Genomic DNA, 14050 nt, shown 5'->3' with positions numbered 1-14050 from the left:
CCAAACACTTTTCTGACTGAAGTGAGTAGTAGCAACAGTGCTGTATAAATAAAAATGAATTGAATTGAATAGCAATAAATAGTAACTTCATTGTCTTCATGAGTAGATTTAAGCTAAATGCTAACTGTGGTGTGACAACATGCCCACAACCAACTGGCCAAGTTCAATGCCCTATCGTGTAGTTATAAGTGTAGTGCAGTGTAGTGAAACTCTTCCTTAACCATGATTTGATCAAAAATTTTGGCCAGTTAGCTTTCCTGTCCTCTGATGTCAAAACAGACAAACCAACCGACAGACAAATGGGCACCAGACTTAAAAGATACCTCAGCTGCACTTCTTCAACGATAAGGCTGAAACGCTGCTGTGTGAGATAAATTTAGAATGTTTGATATCTTTTCCAGATCTTACAGGACAGAAATGCATGTGTGTCACCTGACTCATTGTGAATTAGCGCCAGGGGTTCAAGCGTGCATACCACAGTTTTTTTTGCAGTACTGTGTTACTATTGTCATTCCATCAGTGCAGTACTGGCTGCTCTGATGCACTGATAACACAATCTCCCCATCAGAGGCAGTATGGTAACAACAAACAGAAAGAGCTCCAGCACCACATGAAAAGAGATAAATGCAAGCCTAAGCTTGCCTGTTATGTAAGACTGAGATAGTTGACAGTAGGAATCTATACTGGTACTTCACACTTTTATACTGTACTCTGGGAACTTTGCCAGGCCTATGTGACCTTTTAAGGTGCATCTATTAATTGATCTTAATAGATGCATGAAGTTTCTTGTTATAGCGTTTTTGTTATAGACACAGACAGTACCTGAAAAAAAAAATATAGCTTCCTGTACAAAATGCCTTAAAATGGCATGAACACATATGAATTCCTAATGAGTTCATAGTGTCATTGCTGGTTTCACATCTTGTTGAACACAATATAATGTGCAGTTTGAAAAAGAGGATCCCAGTAAGAATAAAATAGTCGACATAGTATGAAGCAGGGTATGCTTTAGGGTGTGGCTATTTTTGATGGACAATCCGCTGCTGCATGAGCATGCAGTGTTCCTTGGTTTCTCAGTCAGATCCACCTCTCACGCATCACATCCAGCTTTCGAGACGTCAAGGTGGAAATGACCAGAATGCTCAACTTGGTTGACATCACACTGGCTATTTTCATTGTTTAAATTCAGTCCATGTCACTCATCTGGATGTACAATATCATATTTTGCAAAATCTTCAACGATTTTTTTCTTTTTCATTATAATACCATGTGTTATACCTGCAGCACAAAATGTCTTGACGCAGTGTAAAAGTGACAAAATATATGTCTTTAAATAGTGGCAATTAGTGGTAATCATTGCAGGAAATACTTAAAGGTTAAAAGGTAAATGATTGATATTTGAGCTGAAAATATCGACTATATATATACTAGTTACCTAAAGAGTGTCCCTACACACACACACACACACACAAATAACGATTCTGCACTTTGTTGTTTTTGGTTTCCAGTTCTGGCATGAAACAACCTGGAGGTGCTCCATGCTCAAAAGGGGGAAAACATGTATGGGAACGTTAAGTTCTCTCTCTCATCTTTGCTGTGAGATTCATATCTACTTCTATGACTGTCGTATGTGTGTTACACAACTAACTCAGCTTGTGCCTCAGGCTCATTATTAAATCACTCCATGTAAAGGACAAGGGGTCAAACAACTCCTGTCGTTTTTAATATATTTTTTGTTGTATTATGTACAATGCTGTACAAAAGTATTCCCCCCCTTCTTGATATAATGAAGATAAAATGATAAAATGTCATTTTTAAATTATTATTTCATTTATGTTTCAGTGGTGAAGCTTCCCAGGAGTGGCCAGCTTATCAAAATTACTGACACTGACAAAATCCAGTGCTGATCAAAAAGAACACCAAGACATACCTCACATTTGTCAAACAAACAAACAAAAAAAACCCTTCTTCATCTTGATGTTCCTCAAGACCTTTGGGAAAATATTCTGTGCAGTGCAAAACAAAAATTGAATTTTTTGGAAGCTTTGAGTCCTATTACATCTGGCTTAAGAACATCACACCAACACGCAAACATGGTGCTGGTAGTGTGATAGTGTGGGGTTACTTTATTGCTTTAGGACCTGAATGACTTGCTCTATCAGTGATTGGAAACACATCAGCAAGTCTACCTCTTATTAACTTCAAAAAGCAGTGTTAAGGACTGTAACAGTGTGTGCAGAAACTTGAAAACGTCTTTATATAAATAAATAAATGTGTAGCAGTTTTTGTTGAAAGATTTTGTTCATCAAAACTAAGGAATGTTGAAGTGTGATAGGGTAGGAGTACTCTCATTAGAATGAGGTATCTGAGCAGCCAACCAATGCATGATCCGCATCAGTGCTTCGAGACTAGCAAGTGTCACATGTCTTATATCGCAATAATCAGCGTACCATGAAAACGTGATTTGTAGAAAATAATGGACAGAGTCAAATGACACATCACACCGATAACTTGACAACCATCAGCGTACTACAGAAGTGGCGTTACGGGAATGTTTAAATGCTTACAGCACGCTACTTAAATATGACACTATCCTATTGACATTCCAAACACAACCTTACACAACGTTAATTTGTATTGATGTGAAACAGTAACATCAGTGATAATGTGAAAGGAAAAATAAAGACACAGTCAGCGAGACTGGCACAGAGAACAAATATCCTATTCATAGTCAATGTCGTTTTTTTTTTGTTTGTTTGTTTATTTAATTTTTACACAGTGCAAACAACAAGAAAATGCTGCTAAATTTGGAAAGTGAACTGCTGCCTTGAATTATGTTCACTGGTAACATTTGAGTCAACTGAGCATGGAAAATGTGAAGGGACGTGAACGGGTGAATGATAAGTATACAAAGGTAAGTAAAGGACTGATAATAATGACTGGTGTTTCCATCCGGCAGCCTGCATGGTGTAAAATGTGTTTTGTTTCATGTAAAAACATTTGCCCTTACTGATGAACTCATCTAAAATTACAACCTGACTCTGTAGTACACCTCAGCTCTACATCTTACAAGCTTGTGTTGGTTTTAAATACCAGCAACTTCATTTTCAGTGTAACAGTCAGTTGACATTTCCTGATAACTGTTTTCTAAGAAACAGTGTGTGCCCATATGGCGTTTATGGTTACAAGGACGGTGAAAGTTTACAAGGACCTCTGAAAGTAACAGGAAAAAAAACTACATTATTTCTCCTAACAGCTGGCTGTGAAAAAGAGACATGTCACTTTTGGTTTCACACATTTCTGCTGTAAACTTATGCACATTACTTGGTGTAAAATTAAACTAGCGCAGGAAAGGAGTGGAAAACAGTTTTCACATTTCTTATAAAAGATCATTATGCATTATGCTTCATAAGAATCAACAGGTCAAAAGGTTTTATTTCAGACTCCTGGTACTTAGATGAAATGCAAAGACAAAAAAAAGCCACCTACACACAAGGAAGACACGGGAAACCTAGTCAGACAAGGAAGTGCCTCCAGTGACTCCTTAGCATTGGATTTTTTTTTTAAACTGTAAGGAAGGTAAATCTGTCACTGTGCTCACAAACTGTCACTCTCTGCAGTGGATTCGAGAAGAAGGGTATTTGTAAGTATGTTAGAAGTTAGGGTGATGTGTCTTTGCATGATGAAGTTTCAGAAATGTTGGCAAAAAGTACATACTTTTACCATGAGGCACTTTCACGACCCCAGCACTTTTTTCACAGATTTTGTCAACAGAGTCACGCATCAGTACTACATCGGGGCTGCAGGCAGGTCGACCAGCTCTCATATTAGCCCCACTCATCAACTCTAGATGGACTGAGTGGTTATCAAATGTGAAGAGATTAAAATGTTGAATGCTTTTAACTGACTCTGTAATTTGCAGCCCTGCTTAGAGCTTCAAAAGTAAATTGCGAAACACCAAAAACACATCCATCAACTAAATTGAAATTAACTGTCACAGAGTGCAAGAGCATTTACCTGCAGGCTTTAATAAGTAGCTTTGAGCCTTAGGCAGCTGCCGAGTATAAGAAAATGAGCCAAAAAGTTGAAAAGTGAAAAGTGAAAAAAAGAACAAAAATATTTTTGTGAGGCTTTTTGAACTGATGTATATTTTTCAATAAAGAATAATTTAAAAAAAAAATGTTGAAAAATATAGATCACAGTTTGGCGTAAAAAAAAAAAAGTATTAAAACTACCACATGATGGCACTATGACAAAATAAAGTTACTTATTGTCGTTATGATAGTTAAACTGCAGAGGGCAACATTTCTATCCAGCATAAATTCACACTAACAGCACAAAGCCCTGCAAGCAATATTCAGCTATCTGTTACAATGCAACCAGAATCTGAAGAACAAATATCCTGATGATTTTGATTTTCTGTTCTATGATAAATTGGTGTAGCTGCCCCAAAATGGCATAACATTGTGTTTCTATTCATAGACAGGAGATCAACACTCACAAAGACCATGAAAGGCTGCATTTTCATAGGAGTCCATACACTTGATTAACTGATCATCAACAAGTGTGATCTCCTATATATAAGCAGGAGTATATGTAGTTTGCTGATCTGGAACATTCAGGTCTGTGTTAACACAATGCAAGACTCTTAATAGGCAGTTCACCCAAAAGAGATTCTACAGGATTTAGTTTGCATGCTAAATATTAAACCTATGAGAGAACAATTATAAAACAAGCCTGAATATATTGGACTTGTTGGAAGGGTTACCAGAAGAAAGCTTCTCTCTATTAGGAGCATGACAACATAGCATAGATTTGAAAACTTTCATTTGAATAAATCAAAAGACTTCTGGAACAGTGTTGTTTGGGCACACCAGCCACAGGACACATTGAGTCAACCATGAACTCTTCTGTATACCAGTTGAATGTGAGGCCAGGTAAAGCTTTGTTTTTCAGCAGGCAAAGTTACTGAAATAAGAAAGAATCAAAGAGTTGTAATCATCCAATCAAAGTGCAGAAGATAGCTGTGCACAAAAGAATACCTTCAAACCTTAACAAACTGAAGCAACGTAATGAATGCATTGGTACTGTATATGGAGAGAGTTCTGTAGAGCCACTTGGTTGTTGTCACCTAGAGGTGTTTGTGCGAATACTAATTGGAGGACATGAAAGAGTCCCATTGATGACGGAGCACAATAGGGAAGCAACACAAGCAAAAACAGAAGAATCCCATCATTTAATCTCTTTTTCCACATTGGACGCTGTTTGTGTGTCTCCTGCCTGCTGTCACTGTGTGGAGAACATAACCCTCACAATGCCGCCCTTGTGCCGAGGACCGTGGTGGAATAGGAAACTAGGTCCGACACAGCTTCCTCTCCCACTGCCCCCAGAGCCATGTGGGCAATAACAAAGATGGCTCAATGCGCACTATAGTGCTCTTTGGCAACGACCTTATGGGAAAGGTTAGAATACACAGGCTAACTTGTTGTCTACAGGGTTCAGAGATGGCTCATCACTCGGTGCACTTTATTGTACAATATGTTTTTTGACAGCACAAGGGAATGTAAGAAAAGTGTGCAGATTTGATCAAAGTTAATACATGTGGACAATTAATAAATAATTAATTTATTCATGTTCTAAAGGTAACGTCTACCACTGACAGATTTAGTATGTGTCAGCTCAAACAAATCAGATAATGGCATGTTTTACAAATCAGTGTTTGCACCTTGACCTGCAACACCAAAATGTAGAATTTTAGGTGCTAATGCTGGTTTCATTCATAGTTGTAATCCTCTGAGAAAACTTTGCATTTTTCATATTTTGTCTCACATTTAATAAAAACAAAGAAAAAAAGACTATAAATGGAAACAAACACAAAGCTTGTGAGTATCAGATCTTCGTGTGGTTACAAGAGTCCAATTTACACACTGTTGATTACAGAGTGGACCATATGACCAGAGCGAGGGAAGAGAGGGAGTAAGAGTTAGAGACCGATGACAGCTGAACATTTGATGATTGGACAGAGAACCCAACAGAGATAAATAGTAGAGAAACAAAGTCAAGCTTTATCCAGAGAATTTTCTGATTGGACACTAAAAACATTGTGCTGGAGGATGCTGGAGGATGACCGAACGGCTGTATCTTCTCAATTACGCAGGTTTTTGTCTTTGTCTTTGCCAATTTCCGATTTAAAATTTGGGAAACATATTGGACTGTAAAATGTACCACAATTTTTCTTAACTTAAAGTTTTATTGATGATGCCAGGCCATCTGTGACAACAAAATATTATTCTGTTTTCTCATGAATCACAGGAGGAGGAAGAGTGACACCCTTCATAATGAACTGTGCAGTGATTCTTTTATTGATATCAAGGTGCTTCACCTGGTCTTCAGCTTTATATACCCCTGAGAGAGCAGGTAAAATCCCATTACTCTCACATGATGGGTGATGTTTTGGCAATGGTTTGCAGTTACATATTCATGTACTGACCTGAGATTACTTTACATACTTGTTAATTTACTGCCTAACTTACGTCATGTTTGATGATACAATCTGTGAATTTATCTGTGTAACAGAAGAAAAATTAATTCATATTTGATGATGTTACCAATATTGCCCAGTATTGAACTCCTGATCGGTTTGTCTTATGTAAAATGCAAATATAGGCTAAAATTTCATCTTCAGCACAGTATTTATTATGAGGAGAATATTTTTTATCAGTGCAGTGAAGTAAAGAAAAGAATATATGTTACTGTATACAATGTAGAAGGCTACTTCTAGTTATAGATGAGTGGAACTCAATCAGAGCACTTAAAGTGCATCAGGGAGAACTTGGGGGTTTAGTATCTTGCTCAAAGACCCAACTAATCCAACCTTCTGGTTGGTACTGACACGCTATCAAAGCAAATATTTTTGCCAAAAAAAAGTGTCTTGTGAAGAAAATTTTAAATCTTTAACCTGAAAGGGTAAAAATCTAACTTTTGCACTGCAGAAAAATTACACTGCACTGCTCGGTGTAGTGCAAACAAGTTGTTCTTTTACCCACAAAGGTTGTCACATGGGAGGTTGATGTTAGTGTTCTATTTATGATGTTCGATTTTCTTTTGCCCACAGCTTCCAAGAAACTAAAGTATCTTCTTGAGCCACCTGTGTCTGCAGACGTCACTGGTCAAAGAGGAGATAATGTCACCTTACCATGTATCCTCAGAACCAAACCCAGCCATTACAAGGTTAAATGGACAAAAATTGAACCAGAGAAGGTTGGACCAGAAAATATTATCATGATATCCAATGCACATGCATTCAAGCCATACGGCCATCTTGGACAGCGAGCTTCTCTGCGGAAGGCTCATGCCATGGACGCCTCCCTGCACCTCGGCCGTCTTGAGCTGGAAGATGAAGGCACGTATCGTTGTGAGCTGGTCAATGGCATTGAGGATGAGAGCGTCACCATTACTTTGAGGATTGAAGGTAAAATATTTTATGTATCTGCTTTTTCAGGATATCGGTACATGTCTGATTATTCAATTATTCGTGTGGTATACACTAGCTAAAAAAGGCTATTTCTGGTAAAATACTGGTTTGAGCTATTGGTGAGTCATGGGGCAAAACACACACATGAGAATAAAAAAAGATTTTTTTGTAAAGAAAATAAGGTTTACCCATGTTTTTATGGTTCAGCTTGGATATTTTTTTCTCCTGCTTATCAAGAATAGTCTGAGAACCTGAGATGTGAAAGATATACAGGCTATTTTGAAATGTTGTCATAGCTTCATAGGGGCACTCATTTTGCCAGGGCAGAGAAAAACCAGCACTGACAGCGGGCCTTCTCTTTGTAGGTGTGGTCTTCCCGTATCAGAGTAAAGATGGCCGTTACAGATTCAATTACCAAGAAGCAAAAGAGGCTTGTGCTGCGCAAGATGGCACATTAGCCACATACAGCCAGCTTTACAGAGGTACCCCACACAGTGTTCAAAGCATTTATTCCGAATCAACAAATGCTATCTACTGCTTGTCCAGCTTTATTATTTTGTCTCTTCCTGCAGCTTGGACTGAGGGTTTGGATTGGTGCAACGCAGGTTGGCTCCATGATGGCACTGTTCATTATCCGATTATTCACCCACGACCAGTTTGTGGAGGCGAGTTGCCTTCAGGCATCCGCAGTTATGGCCCAAAAGATAAAAACAATGATCGGTTTGATGCTTTTTGCTTCACTTCGCAGACATCTGGTAAGATAGGAAACAAACTTTTCTACTCTTCCATTTTTTTGTGTGGTTAAATATTTTTCAAATCTCAAACTGTTTGAAATATAGAATCACTGATCCAAATGCTATTATTTATTTATGTTGTAATACACTTGTTTAAAATCACAGCATCCTGCGTTTCATTTACAACCCTTCACATAAATTTATTTTTGGGACACTGTATCTTCAGAAAGAACCAATGAGCAGAAGCCGAGAGAGTCACATAACAAGGCGTGGAAGTATTGAGAGGCTAGTGTGTGTTTGGTCTTCACATGGGAGTTCTTCAAAATAGAAAAGGAATCAAATAATACTAAGTCTTTAAGAAATAATTTAACACCAGATAAAGTACAGAATGTCACACAATAGACTGTTTATAAAAGATGGCCTCCATTGTGACCATACCCAGTGGTTTTATATCCTCATTAGCCTTTTGACTCCTGGAATGTTGGTTTTGTGAAACCCAAAACAACCTATTTTATTTATGAGGGTGGAGTGTGAAGTTAATTTAACTCACCAAAACTAAACAACAAGCTTCATGTACCACACAGCAACAAGTTATATTTGTTGGTGGGAGGTGGGAGTTCGCCTTGTAATCGGAAGGTTGCCGGTTCGAGCCCTGGCTCAGACAGTCTCGGTTGTTGTGTCCTTGGGCAAGACACTTCACCTACCGCCTACTGGTGTTGGCCAGAAGGGCCGATGGCACGATATGGCAGCCTCGCTTCTGTCAGCCTGCCCCAGGGCAGCTGTGGCTACAACTGTAGCTTGCCTCCACCAGTGTGTGAATGGGTGGATGACTGGGTGTGTAAAGCGCTTTGGGGTCCCTAGGCGGGACTAGTAAAAGCGCTATACAAATACAGGCCATTTAACGAAACAAGTAAATTACTGAAAAAAAAAACTGTCACTCATCTTACAGCTGTTACCAGTTGAGAGACAGCCTTGTGTGACTTTTCCAAGAAATGCAGGTTTTAGTGCTTTTAAGCTGGCTTCCTCATCCTGCTTTAGGCACTCCTGTAGGGTGTATGCACTCTTGGTTACACTCGTAATTATGAGAAAACAATTCTGAACTTCTATGAGTCAAAGTGACAAAATAAACTGACTCAACCCACAGTACTTTTGATGAATCCTTAGAAAATATAATATTTTTTGTATACAGTTATACAGTGTTTAACAAATGTATTAAACCGCCAGAAAAAAAGTCATAAAAACAAGAAAATTCAAAATTCAAAAATCTATGCAGTGATCATTTTAAAAAAGAGTTCCCCCTTTAGAAACCCGAGCAGTGCACCTCAAACACACCCAGATCCCAGAAAGTCACCACACTTTGGATTTCTTGGTGATGCCAGTAGAGCCATGGTCTACAGGGTGTTGCTTCTTAATTTTTTATTGATGATTGTTTATGTTTGAGTGCAGTGATACTGAATCCAGATTCTCAGTAGAAACAATCTGCCCTTTAATACCCACCACACAAAAGCAGTATTGATAGTAGGTGCTGTTGTGACTAGTGATGGGCGAACGAAATGGCTCTTAGAGCCGGATCTTTGAAGTGAACGATGCGAGCCGGCTCCTTATTGGGAGCCGTGGGTTTTTTTTCTTTCTCTTGCCCTCTCTTTCACTTTTTTTTGCTTCACGCTGCAAGTCACCCTTGTGTTTGCGCTGAGCAGAGACGCCAAACAGAGCCTTTGCGTTTGCGCCCCTCTGCTCAGCGCTGAGCTGAGGGGGCGGGGACGGTAGTTACACTCGCAACAGCAGTAGCACACAACAAGAGCAGGAGGGACAGGGAAAGAAAGACAGCTGGGAGCAACAACAAGAGACAACACCGTCACATTGGTACAGTAAAGAAAATGAGTGACACCAAGAAAAGAAGCAAAGTCTGGAGCCATTTCAATCTTATTAACAAAACAAAGGCAGAGTGTAGAGTCTACAGGAAAAGGATATCATATAGAGCCGGCTGCACAAACAACATGCACAGGCACCTAAGAACTGTTCACCCATCAGTGCAATGGGAAGATAAAACGTAGTCAGTTGAGTGTGATATTAATATTTCTAAATGCCAACCTTTCCCTTAATTAAAGATCTGGGCGTTCTTTTTTTCCCCCTTTTTTCCATATTTTAATTTATATTTTACTGTGTTGTGGTTTGCAGTGTTTTGTGTTGTTTCACTTTAAATGTGTTTAAAAGGAAAAAGCTGAAAAGTAGTTAAAAGTTGAAACGTATGAAATGTAAATAGTTGTTTTTGGTATTTTATGATTTATTTATTACATTTTATGTGGAGTAAATAAATAAAAGTATATTTACAGTGGCCCCTTTGAGACAAAGCACGTACAAACTCCAAAACACGTACAAACTCCAGAACACAACGGAAGTGCTCCAGGATGCTAGGAGCCGTGTTGAGCTTTTGTTACCTAGTGGCTACACAAGCCAGGAAGTACCAACAATCGGATTAGGTGTGTGGTAGTAACAGGTAAATGAACTTTTTTTTTAAAATTATTTGAATATATGAATATATATATATATGTATATATATATATATATATATATACACATATATATATATATGTGAGTGTTTGTGTATTAATATTGTGCTTTGGAGTTTGTACGTGTTTCGTCTCTATATATAGATATATATGTATGTATATATATATATATATATATATATATATATATATATATATATATATATATATATATATATATATGTGAGTGTTTGTGTATTAATATTGTGCTTTGGAGTTTGTACGTGTTTCGTCTCTAGGGGTCCCCATAAATATTTATATATAAACATACATAAAGAAAACCACGTTTTTTTACATTACTAATTCCTTTTGTGCATAATTTTATATTGTTGTTGATAATTAATTAATTAAAGCAATAAAACAACCTGAAGAGCCGGTTGGGAGCCGAAAGAGCCGGCTCTTTTTTAGTGAGCCGAGCCGAAAGAGCCGGATCTCTAAAAAGAGCCGGAAATCCCATCACTAGTTGTGACATGATGGAAACATGTTCAGTGGGAAAATGCTTGTTTGTCTCTCCAGCTGGAAAGCCCTACTGATACTCCCACTCTTACTGTTGAAAATATGACAGACATGTTTGGACTTGTAAAACAACAAGGACATTTAAACAGTTGCAGATTTTCTTTTTGTCAGCATTTAAATAATTACTTATTCTCTATATCTCCTACAAATGTTTCCTGCTCCCACAGGCTCCGTCTTCTACATAGCTGGGGCTTTCTCCTTCGAACAGGCCGGACACACTTGTAAAAATCAGGGAGCTGAGATGGCATTGGTCGGCCAGCTTTATGCTGCCTGGCATTTCCATAACTTTGACCAGTGCGATGCCGGTTGGTTAAAAGATGGCAGTGTTCGGTTTCCCATCAGTAACCCCAGGGAGCGCTGTGGAGGCATTCCAGAGGCAGGAGTACGGTCATTTGGATTCCCAGAGAAGAACACACATGTTTACGGGGTCTATTGCTATAGATAATCCAAAAGCACGAGCAAGAAAGACAGAGAGACCTGAGAGACCACAATGCATGTGTATACAGCTTTATATACCAAAAGACTGTCCCAAATAAGAAAGTTCATATCTGAGGCTACAGACACGTTGCACTATTGTTATTTTCAACATTATAGTAAAGTAACTATGAGTGGGTATAATAATGATTAAAAATAACTAAAAGAACGAAAGTTCATGGAAAGTTCAACAACTAGTAGATTGCAGGTAAATGTTATAAAATAATGTTTATATGCACAATCATCTATCACTAAGCCTTTAATAATAACAGCTCTGCAAACACGTGATGTGTCTATTTAACATAACATAACTTTTATATGAGCATACTCTAATGAGAATAAACACAAAAGTGATTTATGTGTAAATTAATGATACATAATTTAATTTACTGAATAAAAAGATGACCTGTTATCAGTTTGGATGTTTTTGTATATTTTTTCCTTACTTTCCAAAAATATCTCAGCTGCTGGAGCCTCTGTCCTTATTTATCATAGAGTGCCTGGATGTAGCCTAACTTTAAAATACTCATTTTTGACATGCATCTAGATGCCATCAGTCGTTGGAATATAAATGAAGAAAGGAGTAGCCTCTTTCTAAACTGCACAGATAAGGTCATGATGTCAAGATGTTAATGATTTAAAGTAGCAGCAACTAGTTAAATTGCAGTTTACTGTTAAGTTTTCAGTTTCAGTTTAGCTGCTAGGTTTCAATGTGGGTCCAAGGGTGCAAGGGAAAGCTTCCTACTTCAACAGTGCATTGAAAGAAAATATTAAAGCAAGGAGGGACTTATTTAATGAGCCTTGTTAAAATAGTTAAAATAACAGGAATTATACATTTTTACACATATTTATGAAAAATATATAAAATAAAATAAAATAAAATAAAATATAGCAGTGATCTGCTTTCCTATTAAATGTCTAATGAGTACCGAGACAGCCTGGTAGCTTTATCCGTTTGTCTACATGAAATTTCTCTGATTTCATTGTTGGTACTTTCCCTCATCTAAAGAAATACCAAAATTAAAGGGAATCACTGATGTCCCCTTCAAGAAAACGTTAACATAGTTTCCACATGGTGTTTAAATTAGTTAGACATGTTAGAAAACAAAACAAACTGCATCTGATTAAATCTGGAGCTAGTGTGACTCACACTTTAATGTGACCTTATCTACATGTAAACTGTATCTATACATTCATCAGAGAAATAAAAAGAAATTTCCAAAGAAGTTCCCACCTCTTCCTCCTTCTCTTATCTCTGCCTTCAAGCAAGAAAACAACAGATGAACCAGTCCTGTGAAAACAGAAGAAAAGGAAGAGCCCAAACAAAAGGGTTACTCCAGGACAGTCCCACTGTATACCCCACTGTAATATGTTGGCCCACAACATATTACCCACAACATAATCGTGTTTCACCTTTCACCTTTATTAAAAGTGGCCCACAACATATTACTCCATATTGTTTGGATCAATGGATAAATTTGTCATCACTGTACGCTATGGTGGGCAATCCTATGGCTACAAATGAGAGAAACTCCTAAATATTCACACTGTTTTTGAGACATAACGTCTTTAGGAATAAACCACTTGACAACAACGCTGATCATGTTTGGGGTTTTTTTTTTTGTTGTTGCTTTTTTATGTTCACTGTAATTAATATAGTGGTTAGTTTCATTTGCTATTATAACTAATATTACATGGAAAATATTTCTCGGTTGCAAGATTCATCAAGTTCAAATATTGTATTGCAAAATATACAGTTGACTCACAGTCAAGTGAGTAGCCAAGTCTAAGCAAAGAATTTCCAAATCTTCGTAATGCTTGTTGTGTTGACAATTTAATCACATTGTCTACAGACTAAAACTACACATTGCCTTGACTTACCATTTTTAAGTTTGCTTTTCAAGCCCACACATTTTTTTGTAACCTATAATGATCTTGCTACAGAGTATACCACATAATTTCCTTTTATCTGAGATGCACTGCACTTTGAGATCTACTACCCACTTTCAGTGAAAACAGAACACACATGAAATCCCTTTTTAAGAAAGGTGAAACACGATTGTGTGTTTGGAAACCAGCAAAGTTATAGCAGCTTCAAGAGCAATTTATAACAGTAAAAAATGTGTCCCTTTCATGAGCAGTTACATGCTCTTTCTCCCAGTAATGAAGCATTGTGCTATATTAGAACAGAACAGCAGCACTTCCTTGAGTGCAGCTACTCTAAGACCTCATTTGAATTTCTTTGATCGTTAGATATGTGTGAGCTATCTTAGGTTTGACACATCAGGTGGAGTTTTCAATAT

The 14050-nt window shown here is 37.6% G+C and overlaps 1 protein-coding gene across 1 annotated transcript; it reads left to right on the top strand.

Annotated features, from left to right (window-relative positions):
* Nucleotides 1-5972: 5972 nt before the first annotated feature.
* On the top strand, nt 5973-12973 carry hapln2 (hyaluronan and proteoglycan link protein 2). The gene is made up of 6 exons (XM_084943957.1): nt 5973-6157; nt 6313-6417; nt 7115-7471; nt 7840-7956; nt 8047-8229; nt 11441-12973. Exons 1-6 carry the CDS (start codon nt 6124-6126, stop codon nt 11716-11718), a joined length of 1074 nt encoding a protein of 357 aa, XP_084800083.1. The 5' UTR covers nt 5973-6123; the 3' UTR covers nt 11719-12973.
* Nucleotides 12974-14050: the final 1077 nt, after the last annotated feature.

Source organism: Perissodus microlepis, chromosome 11, assembly GCF_051167445.1.
Source record: "Perissodus microlepis isolate ML-2025 ecotype Zambia chromosome 11, ASM5116744v1, whole genome shotgun sequence".
Taxonomy (NCBI): domain Eukaryota; kingdom Metazoa; phylum Chordata; class Actinopteri; order Cichliformes; family Cichlidae; genus Perissodus; species Perissodus microlepis.
The sequence above is the reverse complement of the archived record's forward strand: the minus strand, read 5'-3'. Positions and strand labels throughout refer to the sequence as shown.